The sequence below is a fragment of the Scyliorhinus canicula genome, chromosome 15 (genome assembly GCF_902713615.1).
Source record: "Scyliorhinus canicula chromosome 15, sScyCan1.1, whole genome shotgun sequence".
NCBI classification, from domain to species: domain Eukaryota; kingdom Metazoa; phylum Chordata; class Chondrichthyes; order Carcharhiniformes; family Scyliorhinidae; genus Scyliorhinus; species Scyliorhinus canicula.
Genome location: NC_052160.1, coordinates 68,433,045 through 68,459,365, shown reverse-complemented (window position 1 = coordinate 68,459,365; position 26,321 = coordinate 68,433,045). Strand labels below are relative to the sequence as shown.

At 46.0% G+C, this 26,321-nt stretch overlaps 1 protein-coding gene across 1 annotated transcript; it reads right to left on the bottom strand.

The window, feature by feature from the left end:
- Positions 1-17,104: 17,104 nt before the first annotated feature.
- On the bottom strand, positions 17,105-24,876 carry mrps34 (mitochondrial ribosomal protein S34). Its single transcript, XM_038820496.1, has 3 exons — positions 24,522-24,876; positions 18,321-18,363; positions 17,105-17,500 (listed from the first exon to the last, which is right to left on the bottom strand). Exons 1-3 carry the CDS (start codon positions 24,837-24,839, stop codon positions 17,208-17,210), a joined length of 654 nt encoding a protein of 217 aa, XP_038676424.1. The 5' UTR covers positions 24,840-24,876; the 3' UTR covers positions 17,105-17,207.
- Between the last annotated feature and the right edge of the window lie 1,445 nt (positions 24,877-26,321).

The window sequence follows — 26,321 nt, the reverse complement described above, 5'->3', positions numbered from 1 at the left end:
TTTATATTTTATATGCTTAATTATAAAGCCAAGGATCCCACATGACTTATCTTAGAGCTTTATGAATTTGTCTATACGCTTTTAAAGATTTGGTGATTTGAACAATTATTTAATAGTTTCTCATTTTGTGCATATATCCGCCCATTATTTTTCCTCTCAAAGTGAATGGATAGAAATCACAGGCAATGACTGCGCCGTTGCTTTCTAATAGCCATTTTATATTTACACGATCCTGCACAGTGTCAGAAAGTGCCACTCATTATCGTAGGAGGAGAAGACAGCAGCACAAAGTTTCTTTGGCTGCAGGTGGTAAGATAAAAATATCTTTGGTGGTCACGGCCGTTCTCCAAGTGAACGAGCAGAAATTTGCGAATGGGATGTGAGAATCCCTACAGTGCTGGACGAGGCCATTCAGCTGATCAAGTTCCCACTGACCCTCCCAAAGAGCAACCTACCTAAGCCCACTCTCCGCCTATGCCCATAACCCCACCCAACCTGCATATCTTTGGACTGTGGGAGGAAACCAGGGCACCTGGAGGAAACCCAGGCAGACACGGGGAGAATGTGCAAACTCCACACAGTCACTCAAGGTCAGAATCAAACCCAGGTCCCTGGCGTTGTGAGGCAGCAGTGCTAACCACTGTGCCGGGTCCAGAGGCAGCAATTGCAGGCATACTCATTGACTGCAAAGGAGATAATGAGTGTGTTTGTGTTGGATGCTTGGTATGCACCCTGACTGACCTGTATTCTCCATTGACTTCATCGGAGAGCATAAGCAGGTGGAGATTGAAATAGGCAGCAGACCTGTACTTGTCCATTCAATTAAAATTACACCCCAAGATGTTTCCCACCCCTGGATGCAGGGTACCCACGCTGTGAATTAAGGCATATACCCTCACCAGGGCATTACAACTCTTCCCCTGGTAGGCATGGGTGAAACAACAGCAAAGAACATATGAGCAGAATGATTGATACCTTTGAACAGGGGAGATACGGGCAGATAGGCGGCAGCTGATCCGATTTGAGCACCTTTCCCCCACCTAAGTAATCATGCAATAGGAGGAAACACATTAACGCAGGCTGATTGGTGAAATAAGTCAGGAGTGGCTCCATATGGGAAACCCCGTTTCCGTATATTTCTTATTTGCCTATCTTTATGATGATATTTTGTTCAAGAAATATGTTCGCAAAAAGCTGAATTTTACTGTAGCTTTCAATGAAAATGTAGATACAGACTAAAACATCTGTTGCAAACAGGCAACATGGAACAATCATGTAGTCAGAAAAATAGGCAAACAGAGTCAGCCGGTAACAGGAAAGTGACGGATGGATTATTACGAGGCAGGCAGGTAATCGCCAGGCAGGAAAAGTTCCCTTCCAGTCGGGGAACACTTGAACAGTCAAGGGCATTCAGTCCTGATCTTCGGATAAGCGTACTCCAAAGCGGCCTTCAGGATGCGTGACAACGCAGAATCACCGAGCATAAAGAGTCAAGTTCCGCACGCATGAGTAAGGCCTCAACCGGGACCTTGGATTCATGTCTCACTACATTGAACCCACTACCATCTGGCCTGGGCTTGCGAAATCCTACCAACTGTCCTGCCTTGAGACAATTCACACCTCTTTAACCTGGGATTATCCCTCTCTCCAGTTGCACCATCTGGACCTGTAAAGACTTAGTTACCTGCAAGACTCTCTTTCAAAGTATCACCTTAAATCATTGGCTTTGACTTTATATGCTGTGTTTGTGTAACCTACCTCTTCACTCGCCTGATGAAGGAGCTACACTCTGAAAGCTAATGATTCCAAAGAAACCTGTTGGACTATAACCTGGCTTCTTACTGTGCCCACCCCAGTCCGGCATCTCTACATCAGGAATATTAAGAGAAGGGTAATGTTGAATTGAAATTACATTACAATTACCAAGCAATACGCATTCTTAGTTATAGGCACTGAAGTACATATAAATGTCATCATTTAAGTACTTCACTGAATACCCCGACCAGGTAAGAAATAGGTCTACATCGATACCTTTCCATGCTTTATTATATGGGGCTGAATTGTTAATCCTTGGTGTTGTCTTGACTGCTCTGGATGTCGTGATGGCAACCAGAGCTGACGTGGAGTGGATTTAATGAAGCATTTTCCAAAATGTTAACTTTTTGTTTGGAGAGTCCAGATTCGTGACATGAAGCCATTGTCATACGCTGGGGACTGAGGGCCTAAGATCAATCTTAGCTTCTATATTATTTTGATCTGGGCAGTTTGAGTGTAACGCCAGGTTGCCACACAGGCGCAGCGTATTCAACCAAGGGAGGATGTAGCCTCTTAATCTCTAGGATTTAAATTTCTCACTTTTCTAATTACCAACAGAGTGTTGATCTTCTATGTTTGACATCTCTCCTATTCTGAGGTTCAGACATATGAAAATTGTCAGATAGGCAGAAAATGATTGGTACATCTGGCCTTTCTTGTGGTCATGTGCATTCACCATGTAATTTGTAAAAATTCATTTATGGGATGTGGGTATCGCTGGCTAAGCCAGCATTTATTGTTCCTCCCTAATGGCCCTTGAGAAGGTGGCAGGGAGCTGCCTTCTTGAACCACTGCAGTCCCTGAAGTGTAGGCACACTCACAGTGCTGTTAGGGATGGAGTTCCAGGATTATGATCCAGCGGCAGTGAAGATATGGCGATATATTTCCAAATCAGGCTGGTGAGTGACTTGGAGGAGAACCTCCAGGTGGTGGTATTCCCATGTATCTGCTGCCCTTATCCGTATAAATGGTAGCAGTCATGGGTTTGGAAGAATCTGCCGAAGGAGCCTTGGTGAGATTTTAGGTGGCACAGTGGTTAGCACCAGGGACCCAGGTTCAATTCCGGCCTTGAGTCATTGCCTGTGTGGAGTATCATAATATCCACTCATGTATATCATGAGATGCAGACAGGCAGTGATTGACACACAGGATAACCAATGAACACACACGACACAGAACAACCAATCACCAGACAGGACACCACCATTATAAAGCCCACAGAGCATTAAGGCTCTTTCTCTCTCTCACAGGACACGGCTAGGGAGATAGTCACAGTGCACAGGCCAATGAACAACATCACCATGTGGTAGAGAGCTAGTCTGGTCAAGCCAGTAGGAGGTTATCAGTTAGGTTAATACAGTGTCAACCCACAGCAGATTATGTACAGCAATCAGCAGGTTCAATAAAAGTGTTGGACCGTCTCCTGTGTCGGAAGCCTGTTTCTCATTTTACTTCATCCAGTTGCAGTCGATGTTAAAACAACACAGATAACACCCTGGAGTTTACATGTTCACCCCGTGTCTGCGTTGATTTCCTCCCACAGTTCACAGATGTGCAGGTTAGGTGGATTGGCCATGCTAAATTACCCTTTAGTATCCAGGTTAGGTGGGGTTACAGGGGGAGGGTGGGGGGAGTGGGCCTAGGTAGGGAGCTCTTTCAGAGGGTCAGTGCAGACCCGAGCCGGATAAGCTAAAAGTAATCTCTCCAAAATCTGCTTCAGTTGTTATGTGCTCCCTTGGTCTTAAACACAGGCCAATAATGTCCTTGTTGCTGCTGACTCTGTGGAAGGGTGATAGCAGCATCTTTAGATGTTTAAATGGGGTTTTCACTGCATCTCCAACAAAGTTAAAACAAATTAGGTCTGAAAAAATTCTGCTCTGTGGCATCCTGTTAATGCATGCTGCCAAAATGCATAATATCAGGCAATTTCTTTTGTTAATCTCTCGATTTTGTGAAGAGTTTTTGCTGCCATTATTCACAGGTTATTTGCTTGTCGCTAAGTCTAATTAAATGTGATTTCATAGGTAGCCCATTATTGTTGATGGCTGTGGAGATGGGGCATTAACAATTCAAACTGCAAAGTAACAGCAAGCCATTTATGTCACTATGCAACCTTTTTAACAGATCGTACCCCAACGTTACAAGGGCCTTTGGCAGAAGCCGCTTAGTATCCTTTCCTACCAGCAATCTACTAACGTTAATGGAAATTTTCAACAGAATAAATACTTTTTTTGGGGGGTCTGAAAGAGCTCAAATGTCATATTTGCAAGAGCTTGCAGTACAGTTTTCTGTACAGACTATAGGAGCTCTGAACATATAACTCATGATAAACAATGCACAAATGTGTTGTGAAGTTCCAACAGCTTTTTATAGATGTAAATATATCAAATAAAGGGTCGGCCTATTAGAAACTTAGAGCAGAGGTACAGCTCCATCTAGTGGCCATCAGGCCTCACCTTAATAGTATTTCATGGAATAAAAAAATAAGTAGTCACCCTAGTCCCAGATAACCATAGCTGCTTTCCCCTTTGAGAGGGAGAGCTGACTGGTGGTGATTTAACCTGAGGATCACCACACCTCCAGCAAGGGGCAAGATTGAGCAGGCCGGGCCTTCATAAATAACCTCAGCCAGTATGGGAACCCGTGCTGCTGGCCTCGCTCTGCATCACAAACCAGCTGTCCAGCCAACTGAGCTAAACCAGCCATCTAGTGCCCATTATGCCTTGACCTTAATAGTTTTTCATGGAATATGCACACAGAGTGAAACACTATTGCAGAATCTATTTATCATTCATCTCTTCTAGGTGAACTCCATTACCAGATTAAATTTGCGTAACCCCGTGGAAGTGTGATGCCCTGATAGTCTAATCATTGGTGACTGGTTAATGAGTAGGTGCAGGGCAGGAGATTTACAGTGTACAAGGAACAGACTCAAAATCCTACCTGAGATGTACAAGTGCTGTAACATTCATCTGCTCTATTCTAGATTTCTGATCTGGGCCATTGAGTACCAAAGTGGAGAAGGCTCCGGGATAGAATTTCCACAACTGTTCTTCCGAGATGCCACTATAACCTCGGAAAAAACCAGCAGGCAAACTGTGAAGTGCTGATTCTCCAGGGTTTTCACCATTCGGTGCTTTTAGTTCAGATTTCCAGCATCCGGAGTATTTTGCTTTTATTTTCACTACTGGGGTTTAGTGGAAACTCCAGCATTCTACCCCATTAAGATCAGAGTTTGGATGAATAAATTGAACCAGACTGCCACATTTGGAAAGGTATAGGTTAATCAAGGAAAGGCAGAATGGAGTTGTTAAAGGCAAATCCTGTCTGAAAGGCAAATCCCATTTACCACCACTCTCCTCCATCTGGTTGAACTTGTCCTCTCACTGAACAATTTCTCCTTTAATTTGTCTCACTTCCTCCAAACAAAAGGGCGTGGCTATGGGTACCCGCATGGGTCCTCGTTTTGTCTATCTCTTTATTGAGTATGTCGAACATTCCCTGTTCCAGTCCTACTCCAGCCCCACCCACAACTCTTTTATTGGTACATTGATGACTGTTCCGGTGCCGCCTCATGTTCCCGTCTGCACCTGGAAAGATGTATTAGTTTTGTTTCCAATTTCCATCCCTTTATCATCTTCACATGGTCCATCTCCACTATTTCCCTTCCCTTCCTAGACTTTTCTATCTCCATTTCTGGGTGTAGACTGCCTACTAGTATCCATTACAAACCTACTAACTCCCGCAGCTTTTCACACCCCACATCCTGTAAGGACTCCATCCTATTCTCCCAGTTCCTTCGCCTCCATCTCATCGATTCCGATGGTGCCACTTTCCAAAATGGTGCTGCTGACATGTCATCCATCCTCAATCATGGTTTCCCACCCACTGTGGTCGACAGGGCTCCCAAACGTGACCGACCCGTCTGCCACACCTCTGCTCACAATCCTTACCTCCTTCCCTCCCAGAACCAAGCTATGTCCTCACTTTTCACCCCACCAGCCTCCGCCTTCAAAGACTCATCCTCCGCCAGTGCCACCAACTCCAACATGATGACATCACCAAACACAGCTTCTCCTTACTCCCCTTATCAGTATTCCGCAGGGATTATTCCCTCTGAGATACCCTGGTCCACTCCTCCATCATCCCAACACCTCACCCTCTTCCCACAGCATCTTCCCATGTAATCGCAGAAGGAGTGACACCTCCCCCTTTACCTCCTCCTTGCTCACCATTCAAGGACCTAAACTCTCTTCTCCGGTGAAACAATACTTCATGTGCACCTCCTTCAATCTGGTCTATTGTATTCACTGCTCCAAATGCAGTCTATTCTACAAAGGAGAGACTAAACGCAAATTGGGTGATCCGCTTTGCAGAACAGCTTCACTCTGTCCACAAGCAGGTCCCAGATCTTCCTGTCAATGGCCATTCCAACTCACCATCCTGTTCTCATATCCATATGTCTGTTCTTGGCTTGTTACAATGTTCCAGTGAAGCCCAGCACATACTGGAGGAACAACACCTCATCTTCTGATTAGGTACATTACAGCCTTCCACTTAACATTGAGTTCAACAACTTCAGACGGTGAACACGTTCCTCCACCTTCACCCTTTTCTTATTCATAGCGTAGAATCCCTACAGTGCAGGAGGCTATTCAGCCCATCAATTCTGCACTGACCTTCCAAAAGAGCACCCTACTTAGCCCCCTTCGCTATCCCCATAATCCCACCTAAGCTCACATCTTTGGACTCTAAAGGGCAATTTTATCATATGGCCAATCCACCTAACCTGCACATCTTTGGACTATGGAAAGAAACCAGAGCACTCGGGAAGAAACGCATGCAGACACAGGGAAAGTGCAAACTCCACAAAGTCACCCAGGGCCAGAATTAAACCCGGATCCCTGGCATTGTGGGCAGCAGTGCTAACCACTATGCCACTATGCAGTTCATTTTCATTTCTTGCATCAATCCATTTTTCCCTCACCATTGTCCTTCCTCCCCTCACCCACCCTACCCCACTCGGGCCTGTTTCTGTTGCCCTTTGACACACTGCTTACCTTTGTTCTGCCGTTAACACATTCTGATCTCTTAATGTGCCACTATCAACATCCTTCTTAGCTTTCACTACCACCACTTACATTCCATTTGTCTTTCTGTCCAAGACATCTTTGTCAATCTCCACTTATCTCTGACCCTCTATCCAGCCCTATTGCTCCACGCCCCCCGCTCCCCACAATATAAATCTTATCCTATTTCCAGTTCTCTCTAGCTTTAACAAAGAGTCATCCAGACATCTCTCCACAGACACTGTCAGACCAGTTGAGATTGTCCAGCTTTTTCTCTTTTTGTTTCAGATTACAGCATCTGCAGTAATTTGCTTTTATCCTGTCTGAATAAGTTCATTAAATCCTTTGATGAGGTTAACAGAGCATTCTGTTAACAAGAGCATTGTCTTGCATTATTGACATTGTCTATACAGTATATATGTTTCTGGAGCTCACCTCTTCATTCACCTGAGGAAGGAGCTGCGCTCCGAAAGCTACTGATTCGAAACAAAGCTGCTGGACTTTAATTTGGCGTTGTAAGACTTCTTACTCTTAACAGAGAAGGTTAACCAAGGTAGTGCAGTGATTATGTAAAAATTGACTTTCGGAAGGCACTCGGCAAAGTGCAAAGAACTTAAGAGCATGGAAGCCCATTGAATTAAGGAAAAATGGTGGACACCAAATTGACTTCGCAACAGGAAGCAAAGGGTGCTAGGGAATGAATGTATTAAAATTGGGATGTAGTTTGTAGCAGTGTTCCCAAAAGCCAATTTTTATGCCCTTTGCAATTTGTATAAAAGATCTAGACTCGTGAAGAGAGCAGAACCATAGCACTTGCAGATGATATAGAACTTGGAAAAGTAGACGATCATGAGGATAGCCATTGGCTTCAGGATTATCGGTAAATTATTGAAATGGAAATAGATCTTGTAGAGCATCCAATGCAAAGAATTGTTCTCCCTTCGGGAGAACTAATATATATTCAGCATACACTAAATTAGTTTTAAAATTTGCAGATGAGCACAGAGACCCTGACTTCCAGATTAACAAATCCTTAAGCGTGGCAAGACAAGTTTATAAGGTGGTTAGAAAAGCATATGGATTACTTGGATTTCTAAAGGGAGCAAAATAATATAGAAGCAAAGATATTAGGGGCGCTAACCCTCCAGGGTTGGCCTGGAGTCTCCAGGAACGGAATATCAATCTCCAGGACACCGTTGTGTGCAATACAGATATAAAAATGTTGAAAATAGGGGTAAAAGAAGGTCGATTGGCTGACAGTCAAGCATCATCCAATTTTTTTTTGCTTTTCAATTGGCGTGGGAAGGCCATGTGTCACAAGTTGGAGGTATTGGCTGAATGAATTGGAGCCTAGGGCCAAATCATGAAACCTCCAGGAATAATCTAATCACAGTTGGTGACACGATAAAGAAATCCTGCTGGAACTTTATATATCATTGGTCAGGCCCCAGCTGGACCATTGTGGACAGTTCTAGGTACTGAGGAGATTGACCAGACATGAGGAACATGAGTGTTTCACTCCGGCGTCGGAGGCCGCTCCTCGCCCCCTATTCTCCCCCCATCGGGGGGCTAGGTGCGCGAATCTCGGGCGCCGGGCCTTAACACTTGCGTCAAAGCGGCGCGCCGAGAATGATGCGGCCGGCGGCGCCGAAGTGACGTCAGCCGCGCATGCGCAGGTTGGCCGGCTCCAACCTGCGCATGCGCGGTTGCCATCTTCCCCTCCGCTACCCCGCAAGACACGGCGGCTTGATCTTGCGGGGCGCGGAGGGAAAAGAGTGCTTAGTTTACAGACGCCGAGCCGACGATCAGTGGGCACCGATCGCGGGCCAGACATCTGATGAGCACGCCCGTGGTGCTCGATCCATTTCTGCTGAGTGTGCAGCAGGATCGAGGTGTCCTCATTGGAGTTCAGAAGAATGGGAGGGTGGGGGGTGGGGATCACATAGACTTATGAATCGCGACACGCCATTTTGGGGGGGGGGGGTGGGAGAATCGCGGGGGGTGCCAGGGCGGCGTGTCGTGATTCGCCCGGCCTTCCTGCGATTCTCCCACCCGGCGTGGGGAGCAGAGAATCGCACCCTTCATTTCCGACGGGAAGTCAGGAAAGTAAGCACTGTCCTTGCTAGAATAGAAGTTAAGAGATAACCTGATAAAGACTTTCCAGATGATGAGAGGGTTTGCCAAGAGTAATTAGGGAAAAAGGATTCCTTCTGGCAAGTCGTTCAATAACTAGACATAATGAATCCAAAATAATTGGAAAAAGATGTATAGGGGAGGTTAGAGAAAATATTATCTGGAATGCTCTGTCTGAATAGATAACAGAAGCCAAATCCATAAATAATTTTAAACGGGCTGATTTCCTCTCTTTTCTCTAACCTAGAAATTTCTGGACAGTGATCAGGAGTGGGAAACCTGACTGATTTCCTCTCTCTCTAACCCAGGGATCACTGGACAGCGATCAGGAGCAGGAACCCGGGCTGATTTCCTCTCTCTCTCTCTAACCCAGGGATCACTGGACAGCGATCAGGAGCAGGAACCCTGGCTGATTTCCTCTCTCTCTACCCCAGGAATCACTGGACAGCAATCAGGAGCAGGAACCCTGGCTGATTTCCTCTCTCTAACCCAGGGATCACTGGACAGCGATCAGGAGCAGGAACCCTGTCTGATTTCTTCTCTCTCTATCCCAGGAATCACTGGACAATGATCAGGAGCAGGAACACTGGCTGATTTTCTCATCCTTTCTAACCGAGAGAGCACTGGACAGCAAACAGCAGAAACCTGGCTGATTTCCTCTCCCTTTTTGTAACCCAGGAATCACCGGACATCGGGAGCAGGAACCCTGGCTGATTTTCTCTCTCTAACCCAGGGATCACTAGACAGCAATCAGGAGCAGGAACCCTGGTTGATTTCCTCTCTCTCACCCAGGAATCACTGGACAGTGATCAGGAGCAGAGCCTTGGCTGATTTCCCCTCTCTCGACCTCAGGGATTAGTGGACAGTGATGAGGAACGGGAACCCTGGCTGATTTCCTCTCTCCAACCCAGGAATCACTTGACAGCGATCAGGAGCAGGAACGCTGGCTGATTTCCTCACACTCTCTAACCCAGGGCACTGGACAGCAATCAGGAGCAGGATCCTTGGTATATTTCCTCACTCTCTCTAACCCAGGAATCACTGGACCGCAATCAGGAGCAGGAACCTGGCTGATTTCCTCTCTCTCTTTAAACCAGGGGTCACTGGATAGCAATCAGGAGCAGGAACACTGGCTGATTTCCTCGTGCTCTCTTTCTACCCCTATAGTAGGAACACTGGCTGATTTTCCCTCTTGCTGAGGGTGCAGCAGAACCGAGGTGTCCTCATTGGAGTTCAAAAGAATGGGAGGGTGGGGGGTGGGGATCACATAGACTTATAAAATTCTAACAGGACGAGACAGGGTAGATGCAGGGAAGATGTTCCCAATGGTGGATGGGTCCAGAACCAGGGCTCACAGTCTGAGGAATGAGGGTAAACCATTTCGGACAGAGATGAGGAGACTTTCTTCACCCAAAAAGTGGTGAGCCTCTGAAATTCATTACCACAGGAAGTAGTTGATGCTAAAACATTGAATATATTCAAGAGACAGCTATATGTAGCACTTGGGGCGAATGGGATCCAACTCCAGCTCCTTGAGAACCGCGTTAGGGACCTGGAGCTGGAGCTGGATGAACTTCAGATCATTCGGTAGGCGGAGGGGGTTACTGAGAAGAGTTATAGGGAGGTAGTCACACCTCAGGTAAAAGAAGAAGGTAGATGGGTTACCGTCAGGGGAGGGAGAGGGAACCGGCAGGCAGTGCAGGGATCCCCTGTGGTCGTTCCCCTCTATAACAAGTATACCGTTTTGGATACTGTTGCGGGGGACGACTTACCAGGTATAAGCAATGGGGCACAGGTCTCTGGCACAGAGTGTGTCCCTGTTTCTCAGAAGGGAAGGGAGAAGAGGAACAGAGCACTTGTCATTGGGGACTCCATAGTTAGAGGAACAGACAGGAGGTTCTGAGGGAACGAAAGAGACTCACGGTTGGTGTGTTGCCTCCCAGGTGCCAGGGTTCGAGATGTCTCTGATCGTTTTTTTTGGGATCCTTAAGGGGGAGGGGGGGCAGCCCCAAGTCATGGTCCACATAGGTACCAACGACATAGGTAGGAAGAGAGATGGGGATTTGAGACAGAAATTCAGGGAGCTAGGGTGGAAGCTGAGAGCTAGAACAAACAGAGTTGTTATCTCTGGGTTGTTACCCGTGCCATGTGCTAGCGAAGTGAGAAATAAGGAGAGGAGTTGAACATGTGGCTACAGGGATGGTGCAGGAGGGAGGGTTTTGGTTTCCTGGATAATTGGGGCTCATTCTGGGGTAGGTGGGACCTCTACAAACAGGATGGTCTTCACCTGAACCAGAGTGGTACCAATATCCTGGGGGGGGGGAGATTTGCTAGTGCTCTTCGGGGGGGTTTAAACTAATTCAGCAGGGGGATGGGAACCTAAATTGTAGTCTCAGTGTACAGGATGTTGAGAGTAGTGAGGTCAGGAATAGGGTTAAAGTTTGAAAGAGGGCACTGGCAAGCAAGACGCTGGTTTGAAGTGTGTCTTCTTCAACGCCAGGAGCATCCGGAATAAGGTGGGTGAGCTTGCAGCATGGGTTGGTACCTGGGATCTCGATGTTGTGCCGATTTCAGAGACATGGGTAGAGCAGGGACAGGAATGGTTGTTGCAGGTTCCAGGATTTAGATGTTTCTGTAAGAACAGAGAAGATGGTAAAAGAGGGGGGGTGTGGCATTGTTAATCAAGGAAAGTATTACGGCGGTAGAAAGGAAGTTTGAGGACTCGTCTACTGAGGTAGTATGGGCCGAGGTTAGGAACAGGAGAGGTCACCCTGTTGGGAGTTGTCTATAGACCTCCGAATAGTTCCAGAGATGTAGAGGAAAGGATTGCAAAGATGATTCTCGACAGGAGCGAGAGTAACAGGGTAGTTGTTATGGGGGACTTTAACTTTCCAGATATTGACTGGAAATACTATAGTTCGAGTACTATAGATGGGTAAGTTTTTGTGCAGTGTGTGCAGGAGGGTTTTCTGACACAGTATGTAGACAGGCCAACAAGGGGCGAGGCCACATTGGATTTGGTATTGGGTAATGAACCCGGCCAGGTGTTAGATTTAGATGTAGGTGAGCACTTTGGTGATAGTGATCACAATTCGGTTATGTTTACTTTAGCAATGGGCAGGGATATGTATATACCGCAAGGCAAGAATTATAGCTGGGGGAAAGGCAATTATGCTATTCGGCAAGATTTAGGATGTATAGGATGGGGAAGGAAACTGCAGGGGATGGGTACAATCGAAATGTGGGTCTTTTTCAAGGAACAGCTACTGCGTGTCCTTGATAAGTATGTACCTGTCAGGCAGGGATGAAATTGTCGAGCAAGGGAACCGTGGTTTACTAAGGAAGTTGAAGCACTTGTCAAGAGGAAGAAGAAGGCTTATGTTAGGATGAGACATGAAGGCTCAGTTAGGGCACTTGAGAGTTACAAGTTAGCCAGGAAGGACCTAAAGGGAGAGTTAAGAAGAGCGAGGAGAGGACACGAAAAGTCATTGGTGGATAGGATCAAGGAAAACCCTAAGGCTTGCTATAGGTATATCAGGATCAAAGGAATGACTAGAGTAAGATTAGGGCCAATCAAGGATAGTAGTGGAAAGTTGTGTGTGGAATCAGAGGAGATAGGGGAAGCGTTAAATGGATATTTTTCGTCAGTGTTTACACTGGAGAAAGACAATGTTGTCGAGGATGATATTCAGGTTCAGTCGACCAGGCTAGATGGAATTGAGGTTCATAAGGAGGAGATGTTAGCAATTTTGGAAAGTGTAAAAATAGATAAGTCCCCTGGGCCAGATGGGATTTATCCTAGGATTCTCTGGGAAGCCAGGGAGGAGATTGCAGAGCCTTTGTCCTTGATCTCTTTGTCGTCTTTGTCGACAGGAATAGTGCCGGAAGACTGGAGGATAGCAAATGTTGTCCCCTTGTTCAAAAAGGGGAGTAGAGACAACCCTGGTAATTATAGACCTGTGAGCCTTACTTCGGTTGTGGGTAAAATGTTGGAATAGGTTATAAGAGATAGGGTTTATAATCATCTTGAAAAGAACAAGTTGATTAGCGATAGTCAACACGGTTTTGTGAAGGGTAGGTCATGCCTCACAAACCTTATTGAGTTTTTTGAGAAGGTGACCAAACAGGTGGATGAGGGTAAAGCGGTTGATGTGGTGTATATGGATTTCAGTAAGGCGTTTGATAAGGTTCCACATGGTCGGCTATTGCAGAAAATAAGGAAGTATGGGATTGAAGGTGATTTAGCGGTTTGAATCAGTAATTGGCTAGCTGAAAGAAGTCAGAGAGTGGTGGTTGATGGCAAATGTTCATCCTGGAGTTCAGTTACTAGTGGTGTACCGCAAGGATCTGTTTTGGGGCCACTGCTGTTTGTCATTTTTATAAGGAAGAGGGTGTAGAAGGATGGGTTAGTAAATTTGCAGATGGCACGAAGGTCGGTGGAGTTGTGGATAGTGCTGAAGGATGTTATAGGATACAGAGGGACATTGATAAGCTGCAGAGCTGGGCTGAGAGGTGGCAGATGGAGTTTAATGCGGAAAAGTGTGAGGTGGTTCACTTTGGAAGGAGCAACAGGAATGCAGAGTACTGGGCTAATGGCAAGATTCTTGGTAGTGTAGATGAACAGAGAGATCTCGGCATCCAGGTACATAAATCCCTGAAAGTTGCCACCCAGGTTAATAGGGCTGTTAAGAAGGCATATGGTGTGCTAGCCTTTATCAGTAGGGGAATTGAGTTTCGGAGCCACAAGGTCATGCTGCAGCTGTACATAACTCTGGTGCGGCCACTCCTGGAGTACTGCGTGCAGTTCTGGTCACCACATTATAGGAAGGATGTGGAAGTTTTGGAAAGGGTTCAGGGGAGATTTACTAGGATGTTGCCTGGTATGGAGGGAAGGTGTTACGAGGAAAGGCTCAGGGACTTGAGGTTGTTTTCGTTAGAGAGGAGAAGGCTGAGAGGTTACTTAATAGAGACATATAAGATAGTCAGAGGGTTAGATAGGGTGGACAGTGAGAGTCTCTTTCCTCGGATGGTGATGACCAACACGAGGGGACATAGCTTTAAATTGAGGGGTAGTAGATATAGGACAGATGTCAGAGGCAGTTTCTTTACTCAGAGAGTAGTAGGGGTGTGGAACGCCCTGCCTGCAACAGTAGTAGACTCGCCAATTTTAAGGGCATTTAAGTGGTCACTGGATAGACATATGGATGAAAATGGATTAGTGTAGGTCAGATAGGCTTCAGATGGTTTCACAGGTCGGCGCAACATCGAGGGCCGAAGGGCCCGTACTGCGCTGTAATGTTCTATGTTCTAAGGTTATGGAGTAAAAGCAGGATTAGGCGATTCAGTTGGATGATCTACCATGATTGTGATAAACAGGGGAGCAGGCTCGAAGGGCCTAACGACCTCCTCCTGATCCTACACTCTATATATCACTGAAGTGATCAGAAGCAGGAACCCTGGCTGACTTCCTCACTCTCTCTAACCCAGGGATGACTAGACACCGATCAGGAACAGGAACACTGACCCAGGGATCACTTGACAGCGATCAGCAGGAACCCTGGCTGATTTCCTCCTGCTCTCACGGGACTGTGATCGCAGAGTTAGACAGGCATTTGAAGTTCATGGACATAAAGCAAGGATGTGGGACTAAGCACAACAACTCTTTCAAAGAGCTGGAAAAGATACAACAGGCCAAAAAGCCTCCTGTGTTGTAGGTTTCCATGAAGTAATAGTGTTTGATAAAGACCAATGCCCAGTATATTGTTTATGTCTGTAAATTGGACATTGAGAATTGGATTACCTTAATCTTTTTAAAAATAAATTTAGAGTCCCCAATACATTTTTTCCAATTAAGGGGCAATTTAGCATGGCCAATCCATCTACCCTTCACATCTTTGGGTTGTGGGGGCGAAACCCAAGCAAACACGGGGTAAATGTGCAAACTCCACATGGACAGTGACCCAGAGCCGGGATCAAACCTGGGACTTCGGCGCCCTGAGACAGCAGTGCTGCCCGGAGTACCTTTAATCTTAAAACGTAATTAATCCATTTTCAAAATAAATTTAAAATAATTTTCACTATCGAATGAGTATCCTCTATCCGTAAATCTGAACACATCCAAAACAACTGTTTCGAACCTCATTGACCTTTAATGCATATGTCTCTGACCCCAGCCAATCTCATCTGACCTTTAGAGCAGGAAGTCCAGTTATTTGCCTGCATCGTTTACTTTGCGAAGCCTCTCTACCTGCAGACTCGCAGATGGGTGGGATCTTATTACAGATAACCTGTATTTGTTATTCAGCAGTATATCTTACTTTTCTAGCCATTTTATTTACTTTAGACCTCAGCTAGCCGAGGCTTCAGCCACTGTAATGTAAGTGGGCCTATATGTAGTGTCCAAAAGTATCTGAAATCCGAAACACAGCTGGCCCAAGGATTTTGGATAGCAGATACTTGACCTGTGGGTTAAATAAAAAATCACGCATAAGGCAGAACAATGGGTTTTCCTACCAATCTAAGGGCACCAGGCTATCCTGCCAGATCAACAACACACAAAGGCAAAATGTTTTCCTGAAGAAGTGAATACTTCAAGACACAGCTGGATCAATTTTGACTGGGACAGAAAGCACATTATATGGAATCTAAATGTCACTTTAGAAAGCACTTGGTCTACAATTATCTAGATTTTTAAAAATATCTTATTGGCCCTGGGTTTTTATTGTTTCTTTGCCTCTTCCGGAAATTGCAGCAGAAGAGGGGTGGAAGGCTCCAGTCATCATGCTCCAGCTGTTATGGTGTACAGGACAGTCTTACTGGACCAGCCGTTACAGTGTATGGGGCAGTCTTACTGGACCAGCCGTTACAGTGTATGGGGCAGTCTTACTGGACCAGCTGTTATGGTGTACAGGAGTCTTACTGGACTAGCTGTTATGGTGTACGGACAGTCTTACTGGACCAGCTGTTACAGTGTATGGGGCAGTCTTACTGGACCAACTGTTATGGTGTACAGGACAGTCTTACTGGACCATCTGTTACAGTGTATGGGGCAGTCTTACTGGACCAGCTGTTACAGTGTATGGGGCAGTCTTACTGGACCAGCTGTTACAGTGTATGGGGCAGTCTTACTGGACCAACTGTTATGGTGTACAGGACAGTCTTACTGGACCATCTGTTACAGTGTATGGGGCAGTCTTACTGGACCAGCTGTTACAGTGTATGGGGCAGTCTTACTGGACCAGCTGTTACAGTGTATGGGGCAGTCTTACTGGACCAACTGTTATGGTGTACAGGACAGTCTTACTGGACCATCTGTTACAGTGTATGGGGCAGTCTTACTGGACCAGCTGTTACAGTGTATGGGGCAGTCTTACTGGACCAGCTGTTACAGTGTATGGGGCAGTCTTACTGGACCAGCTGTTACAGTGTATGGGGCAGTCTTACTGGACCAGCTGTTACAGTGTATGGGGCAGTCTTACTGGACCAGCTGTTACAGTGTATGGGGCAGTCTTACTGGACCAGCTTTACGGTGTACGGGGCAGTCTTACTGGACCAGCTTTACGGTGTACGGGGCAGTCTTACTGGACCAGCTTTACGGTGTACGGGGCAGTCTTACTGGACCAGCTTTACGGTGTACGGGGCAGTCTTACTGGACCAGCTTTACGGTGTACGGGGCAGTCTGACTGGACCAGCTTTACGGTGTATGGGGCAGTCTTACTGGACCAGCTTTACGGTGTACGGGGCAGTCTTACTGGACCAGCTGTTACAGTGTACGGGGCAGTCTTACTGGACCAGCTTTACGGTGTACGGGGCAGTCTTACTGGACCAGCTTTACGGTGTACGGGGCAGTCTGACTGGACCAGCTTTACGGTGTATGGGGCAGTCTTACTGGACCAGCTGTTACAGTGTACGGGGCAGTCTTACTGGACCAGCTTTACGGTGTACGGGACAGTCTTACTGGGCCAGCTTTACGGTGTACGCGGCAGTCTTACTGGACCAGCTGTTGCAGTGTATGGGGCAGTCTTACTGGACCAGTTGGTCTTTTCCTGCTGTTGATATCAAATGTTCGACTGAGAGCTTACAGCATAGCACAAAAAAAAATTGGATTTTTATTGTACATAACCAGCATGACAAATCACTGGAAACAATAACACTTAGTCCATCAGTAGCTATGGGTAACGCAGATTCTTATCATACTGGGGTGCCCTCTGCTTGTTTCTTCAAGTCCAGATTTTTAAAAAAGTCCTTTGGAAAGTGGCGAATTCTTTCAAGATCAATCATAAGCTCTCCATCTATGGGTTCACCAGATTTCTCTCTCTGAGCCAGTATCATGGCACGAAGCAGAGGAGGATATGGGACATAGCGAATTTTCGTCTCAGGAACAGGCGTGAAGCACTTGAAAGCTTCTTCTTCGTGTTTTGGTATCAGGCGCCAATCATGGTACATTACTTTATCGATTTCTTTAACCTCATCTTCAGTCTTTCCTATTTGCATGAGAATAAGAAAAATAACTTGCCTGATAAAACAGGAGGTTCAGTAAACCAAACTCATGAATCAAACAAAACATGCATATGCAATATTCATAGAATCCTTACAGTGCAGGAGGCCATTTGGCCCAATCAAATCTGCACCGACCCTTCGCAAGAGCACCCTACCTAGGCCCACCCCCAAGCCGTATCCCCTAACCCAGCAGATCTTTGGACTGTGGGAGGAAGCCGGAGCACCAGGAGGAAACCCACAGAGTCACGGGAGAATGTAAAAACTCTACACAGCTACAAAGCCGAATTGTATCTGGGTCCCTGGCGCTGAGGCAGTAGTGCTAACCACTGTGCTGCCTTATAACAAATAGAATAACGTAATCACATTCTTCCTATTTACCTTCAATCTTTAAGTGATATTTCATAGTCTCTCTGTCTCGTATTTGGTCTCTCCATCTCATGATGCACTTCCACTCAAGATAGCAATGACGTCATCAGGGTTAACTTTGCTTAAAACGTGCCACCAGCATCACAGGCAAAGTGCCCAACCTTTATTCTATTTCAGAAATTGTTTACATTCCCACCAGGCCTACCACCCCTTCCCCGTGCGGCCTTCCTCTGTCCACACCCCCCTCCCAATATGCACCCTCTCCTTCATCTCCAGACTTGCCTTCGTTCCCCCCTCCCCCAGCCCACCCTTCATATACTCTCCCTCCTTCATATACTGAATGTGACCTCATCCAAACAAATCCAAGTCTCAACAAGTCCACTAAAATCTTTCCGTAGAGTTTTATGATAAACGAGCTGTTAAAAGTCAAAGATTTACCTCGGAATGTTAGCACTCCCCATGCTTTTCCATGATCCATATCCTGGAGAGAGAAAAACAGCATCATTACTGTGACAATAACTTTAATGCTTTACTGTTACAAAGTTTGGGATGTTCATTTAAGAGGATATAGGCAGGCAGTACGGGGGCACAGGGGTTAGCACTGCTGTCTCACAGTGCCAGGCACCTGTGTTCAATCCCGGCCAACACACAGATAGGTGGATCGGCTACGCTAAATTGGAAAAGTTAAAAAAAGGATATTGACGTCAATGTAAAATTCACGCACGGTAAAATATAATAATAAATTAGGAGGTACAATTTGACAGAACATAAAAATAAATTTAAAATGCCCAATTTGTTATCCAATTAAAGGCCAATTTAGCTTGGTGAATCCACCTACCCTGCACATCTTTGGGTTGTGGGGGGTGAGACCCACGCAGACACAGGGAGAACGTGCAAACTCCACATGGACAGTGACCCGGAGGCAGCAGTGCTAACTACTGCGCCACCGTGCTGCCCAGAGTGTAATATTATGTACTATCGAGTAGATGGTACAAGCTCAATTTTATAAGGTAAGTACATTAGAAATAGGAGAAGGCCATTCAGCCCCTCAAGCCTGCTGCCACTCAGTAAGATCATGACTGATTTGATCGTGGCCTCAGCTCCTGCCTGTCCCCCATGACCCTCGACTCCTGCATAGATCAAAAATCTGTTCAACTCAGCCTTAAATATATTCAATGACCCAGCCTCCACTGTTCTCTGGACTATAGAATGCAAAAGATTAAAGATCCCCTGAGAGAAGTAATGCCTCTCATTTCTTTCTAAATGGGAGACCCCTTATTCCACATCGTAGTCACAGAGAAATCTGATAGGGAATTCAGGAGAAACCTCTTCACCCAGAGATTGGTGAAGCTGTAGAATTCTGTACCATAGGGATTGGTTGAAGTGAATAGTATAGACATATTTAAGGGGAAACCATGCAAGCATATGAGGGAGAAGGGAATAGATGGATACAATGAGTTAGAGGAGTGGGAGGTGACTCAAATTGAGCATTAACACCAGCATGGGCTGCTTTCCCGTACCAGCCTCCCCGAACAGGCGCCGGAATGTGGCGACTCGGGGCTTTTCACAGTAACTTCATTTGAAGCCTACTTGTGACAATAAGCGATTTTCATTTCATTTTGGGCTCTACATCCTACGTAATTTTATATAAAAACTTGTAGAGGATTACGAATGGCCTTATTTAGTGCAATGTTAGTTCAAAATTAAGCTGAAAGAATGAACATCTTTCAAGCTGGTTTTCGGCAAAACGTTGCTGTGCGAACCTGACTGAGACTGGAATCTAAGAGAGCATAAATAATGCTGTACTGAAAGGTCACTGACCATAACTCTCGACATTAAGATTTTTCTCTCCTGATCTACTGATTATCTCTAGCATCTTTAGAATTCTGGTTTTGTTTTTACTGTGCAATAATGCCCTTTGGTCATTCTTTCCAAATAGGATTATTCCAAAGATAGCATGAGGATAGAATGCTCCACGGAGCATTTTTAAAGTAGGAGCGTTTATTCTATTAATGTGTACCGATTTACATTCATTTCAGTGTTGGAAAGGCTGGAACAGCTTCCCGACATAGCATCCATATCACTGGCATCAGCAGGGCTGGTGTATGGAGACTCAGTGAATGAAATACTCAGTGGACACTACTGTATAATAAATCTTTAAACCCGTCAATTCTGAAACTATGATCCACAAAGGCAACAGATTTCTCTCCATTGGGAATAAGTAAACTCCACACAATCAGCTTTTAATATCCTGTATTTGAGATATTTTATATTTGTTCACATATCAGTGTGCTATTTTTGTCACTCTGCACTCTCCTTCAGCACAGGAGAGTACTGTACAAATGTAAGTTATTGGAAAATTACCTTTTTATATTGAAGGTCGTTCTCTTTTCATAACCTGAGGTAGGGGTTCCCCAGCACAGAGAAAATTTGAAAACCACTGCAGATAAATTCACCAATCTGATGTTTTGAGCAGAAGACGGGGACAGACTATAGAGCTGTCTCTAACCCAGGCACTGTCAAACCCGGGGACGCGACCCGCGGGTGGGTCACAGGCGGGTCTCGGGAGGGTCGCGGAGCTGTCCGTCGCGGCGCTCCCGATCGCGCAAATCTGCGCGCAACAGCTGGCTGTTAATAACGCCGGCAGCAAGCGGCCTTCAAAATGGCCACGAACATGTAAATAAAATGCGGCCGCATTGCGCACGCGTTGCAGATCATCGGGCACACATGCGCGGTGCGGCCGCTTTTTGTTTAAAACAGTTGCAGCTACTTTGTTTTACAAGTTCGGGGGAAGGGTTTATTCATTTAATTTTTTTTTCATTTATTTTATTCATCTTATTTTTTTTTTACAAGTTCGGGGGGGGGTTTGATAAATTTTTACAGGAACAAAATGCAGAACTTTGGACAGGTGGAGACTCCATACTTTCCGACACAGGAAGGCTTCACCTTCATACAACAGGTTCCATTGGAGGAGCGTGTCTGAGGGCCAAATTGACCCAAAACCATTTCCTCCATTTTTGTCAGCAGCAAACAAGGTAAGAAAAAATGGTGGGTCACGCAGGTCGGGCGGTGTGGGTCGTGCAGGTCAGGCGGGTTGGGTCCCAAAGCTTGGCCTTCGGTAAAAATGGGCCCCCTGGAAAAAAAGTTTGAAGAACACTGCTCTAACCCACTGACCATTGCAGGATTGGTAAATCTCACCACAAGGTCATCTGCTCACCCTCTGCAAATGTAGGGCAACAATCTGGGGCACCTCGTTGCACTTCGGAAAGGCACCTTGAACAAGAATGCTCATCCATGTCAAACTCTTGCTCTAAAGCAGCTTTCATTTTGCCGAAATTGACAGGGCATTTCAATTTTTCATATCACACCAGCGCGAGTGGTTTTCACAAATAAGGTTAGTGCAATTATGTAATATGATGGTGGGGTAAGGCAAGGCAAGTGAAATGAAATTTAAATCGCTTATTGTCACGAGTAGGCTTCAATGAAGTTACTGTGAAAATCCCCTAGTCACCACATTCCGGCGCCTGTTCGGGGAGGCTGGTATGGGAATTGAACCGTGCTGCTGGCCTGCTTGGTCTGCTTTAAAAGCCAGCGATTTAGCCCAGTGTGCTAAGCCAGCCCCTGGAACATGATGAAACAGGTGATTTGTAAATGTAAGGGCTACAAAGCACCTTGTGCACATTCCAGAAAAAGTGAAATATGTAATTACTAATCAATGCTCTGTAGGCTGCATGTACACCCACTTTAAGAGCATCTTCACAGCTGCTTACGCCAATGTACAACAAACTAGAATTTCTGCCGTAATGTGATATTTGTTTTATATTCCAATTTTAAACTACTTTCCCACTGAGGAGCTATTTGTCAACTAACTTTGGGACTGGTCAGAGGGACAATAATACAATAACCCTTGAATAAGCTTTAATTACCTCGCCGATTATCTCTATATGACTTGTGTAGTGCTCCTTCAAAGCGCCTTGGGATGTTTTATTGCATTAAAGGAGATCTATAAATGCTAGCTGTTGTCTTTCGCCCTCCTACACATTCCTATGCTCTTAACCTTCTCCACCTTTGCACAACTAGCTTTGTTTAGAAGGTTTTACAACTGTGATACAAATTGAATTGAGAAATAGCCACAATATTCTCGCCAAGGCCCTGCCATTGCTTCATGCAATGATTGTAACATTTTAATTGAATGGGGAAGCAAACATCCCAAAATAGAAACAGCCAGTCACATTAGTAGCATGGGCTGAAATACAGGACTGCCACCAACCTGCAAAGGAATTCTAAACTGTGAACCTGATCAACAGAAAGGCACCCGCCCAAACCTGTGGCCGATGTAGTGACAGCGCCAACAAACATTGATATAGCAGCTTTACCGGAGGAAAACATCCAAAGGTGCTTCATGGGAGCATTATCAGACAAAAACTGACGCCGAGCCAAAGGAGGAGATATCGGGACGGCCAACCAAAAGCTTGGTCAAAGAGGTAGGATATGTGGAGGGTCTAACCGGAAGGGAGAAAAGTAGAGGTGTTTAAGGAGCAAGTCTCAAGGGCGTTGGACCCAAATGGCTGCATCCACAGCTTGCATTGGTGGTGTGAAGGGAGCGATGGATCCCGTGGGCAGTGTTGAGGAACACGGGATTCCCTGAGGGTTGTACAGTATGGTTCTGACAGATTACAGGCATAGGGAGGGATGAGAGAGAATTTTTAAACCAAGCTGTTTGTGGAAGGGAAGCCAGTATAGTTCAGCGAGTATAGAGGTGATGGGTGAACACGACTTGGTGTGAGATAGGATACAGCTAGCAGTGTTTTACGTGAGCTCATGTTTACAGAAGATTAAAGAGAGCAGCTAGCTAGAGGTAACAAAGGCAAGGATGAGGGTCTCAGCAACAGATAAGGGTGGAGATGAGCATCATTACAGAGATGGAAATAGGCATATTTAGTGATGCAGTGAATATGGGGTTAAAAGCTCAGTTTCAGCTCAAATTGGACACATAATATTGTTGTGCTTGAGGTTATCCCTTCAAATTACATTATCAAGAGGAATCAGACCCAAAGTAATGCTCCGAGGACCCAGGTTCAAATCCCGCCACTGCAGGTGGTGAAATCTGAACTCAATAAATCTGGAATTAAAAGTCTAATTATGACCACGAAATCATTGTCGTAAAAATTCATCACTAATGTCCTTTAGGAACGATATCTGCCAGCCTTACTCGGGCTGGCCTACAACCCATAGCAATGTGGTTGACTCAAGGGCAATTAGGGATAATTAGCAATAAATGTTGGCACAGCCTGTGGTGCCCACGCCCCACGAACGAATAAAAAAAATATGGGTGACAAATGCGTGTGGGGGGGGGGGGGGAAGCAATCCAGTCACACAAAATATCATTTGGATGTTGATTAAGACCATTTTTATGCAATGGCAGGGGTATAAATCTGATTAGAGATGCTCACAAGGAGTTGCAGGAAGGAGACACACATATTTGGGTTTATTTTGAGGGTTTTGGAGAGGAAAGAGTGATTTGAAATGAACATTAGTTTACAAGAATATGTGGGGGGGGTTTTATGAGAAGGGAACAATTCCTGAGGGGAGGGTATTACTTACAATATTAGCCAGCAATGGAGCGGGGAAGAGAAATTGAGCAGCCAGAGCAGTTTAATGAGATGGTAAAACAGAGGCTGGGTTTCATGATATAGGTGAAATCAGTTTGAAAGAGGTGGAATTAAAGATAGCTGTCGTTGGGTTAGGGCAACAACAGGGCGATCTGGAATGAGAGGGCACGGATATAGGTTGAGATGCAGTAGATTTAGAACTGAGATGAGGAGGATCTACTTCTCACAGAGTGTGGTGTATTAGTGGAACTCACTGCACCATAGTGCGGTGGAATCGGGAGACATTAAATGGTTTCATGGGGATAGATATATTTCTGATTTTAAAAACGGATTAAAGGGATATGGGGAACAGCTGTGGAGGTGGATTTGAGACCAGGAAGAGATCAGCCATGATCTGATTGAATGGCGGAGCAGGCTTGAAGGGCTGAATTGCCTACTTCTACTGCTAATTCCAATGACAGGAGAAGGGGGTAGCTGCAGAGGCAGCTGCACAGATCGTCTCAACATTAGCGGTAGTTAGAAATCCTTATACATTGTTGTAGTTAAATGGGATAGTTGTTGGTGGTCAAAAGTCAGGATGAAATGCTGGAAAGACTGAGCAGTGGTGGAGAGAAACAGAGGTGACCGTTCAAGTCTGTATGACTGCTTCAGAGCACCAAAGATTCAGATGGAACCGAAAGGTGAACTGTTTCTCTCTCTCCACAGGTCTTCCCAGACCTGCTGGGTTTTTACAGCATCTTCTGTTTTTATTTCAGATTTTCAGCATCTGCAGTTCTTTTGCAAAGTGAAAGAAGCCAGGAGCTAATGTGAATTTCCCAGGAATAATCCTGGGTGAGGGGGCCAGTTGAGAGGAGGTAGCCCATTGCTGCTCGATGTGGTCCAGCCAAGATCTGGACAGTGATCAAAGGGCAGGAATGGACTGGGGGTTGGATCCAATGGCTCAATCCTACTCCTCACTGTGCTGATCTTGACGGGGGGGGGGGGGGGGGGGGGTCGGATTTATTGACAGCCCCTATCCCGGGCTGACCTGAGCCGTGTAGTCCACCTTGATCTTGCTGATGGTCCAGTAGCAGGGCTCGTCGTAGACCAGGAGCCAGGACTTCTTGGTGAACAGGCGGCCGATGCCGAAGAGGGGCAGGCGGTGGAGGTGCTGGAAGAGGCGGATCTCGTTGCGGATGTCGCGGTGGGCCAGGACCGGCAGCTTCTTGCCGCTGCCGGGCCGCCTCATGGTCTCATAGTCCAGGGCGTAGCGCTCGCTGTCCCGCGGCCGCTGCTTCTGAGCCCAGTATTCGCGCACCTTGCGCGCCATGGCGGCGATGGCGCGGACTCGCTTCTGGCGGCCCATTGTCGAAAGCCGGACCGTAGAACGTGTGACACCGAAAACCCGCCTGAGCGACAACCGCGAAACCCGTCCCCACTCCCGCCCTCAACAAAAGTTCCGGCCTGAACAAAGTTCCGGCCCCGTTCTGTGGACTCCTGGCGCCCCTCGCAGGAAGGATTGGGATTTAATTCACCCAGACGGGGACAGGCTGAGCATCTTCATGTACACAACCCCTCTCCTGAGATAATGTAAATAAAACAAAACCTGCTAAAAAAACAAAAGCAGAATGCTGGAAACATTCAGGTCAGTTGATGTTCTGGAGAAGGAGGTTTCAGGAGCACGCTGTTGCAATGATCATTAAAAATAGGTCTTTTTTAAAGCGCCAAACATTTGAATACAGTGAAGAATTCAGCGGTAGAAATCAACCACACAATGATTTGGATTAGGCAATTGTGTAATATGTGTAGTGTTAATTGTAACGTTTTGTCTGAAACTGGCGGAGAAATTGGTTCCAGGCACTAATCAAAATGAAAAACCAATCCAGAATGTTCAAATCCCAGTGAAAATCAGCAATACTGGCAACAGTAATACTGGAGTTCTATTTAAAGGTGTATGAGGCCACTTTAGATAGTTTTTACTGGTACCTTTCATTTCCTAGCTTTACTGCTTAAATACTGTTGTACTGTAATGAACTCCAATTGGTTTTATTGGTTGGCCAATTGGAGTATGAGCTCCCTCAATGATAGCTCATTGAGGGGGCCCATATAATCACCTGTGTAGGCTTTGTGAGCCAGTCTTTAGTTGACTGGACTGCTAGCAGCACTGTTTGTAGCTGCTCCTGTAATATCGTTATTGTAAATAAATATTGGTGTGGTGACGGAACTCCTGCCTCCCGTGGATTACTACAGTGGCGACGAGGTAAACTACGAATTTCGCGGAGACCAGCTGCCGCACTCAGAGGGTAAGTCGTGCCATTTTAAAAATGCCGTTTTTTGGGAGGTTAGAGGCATTCGACCCGACTATTGAGGACTGGTCCCAGTATGTGGAGAGACTGTGTTACTTCTTCCGGGCAAATGATATACTTATGGACAAAAGGAGACGGCTTATCCTGCTGTCGGCGTGCGGACCCTCCGCTTTCACCATTATACGTAGTCTGACTTATCCCGATGCGCCGGACACGAAAACTTTCCAAGAAGTAACAGAATTGGTGAAAGAGCACTACGACCCAAAACCACCCCTCATTTTGCGTAGGTACAGATTCTACACAGCGAAGCGGGAAGACAGGGAGTCAGTCACAAATTTCTTGACCCGCCTCAGAAGGCTGGCAGAAAAATGTGAGTTCGGCCCGACGTTAAATGAAATGCTTCGGGACCGGTTAGTGTGTGGTTAGTAACGACCTCACAATACAGAAACGTCTGTTGGTGGAAATGGAGCTAGACTGCAGGCAGGCGTTACAGCTCGCACTGTCCCTAGAAAAGGCAGCAAGTGGGGCGCAGGAACTACAGG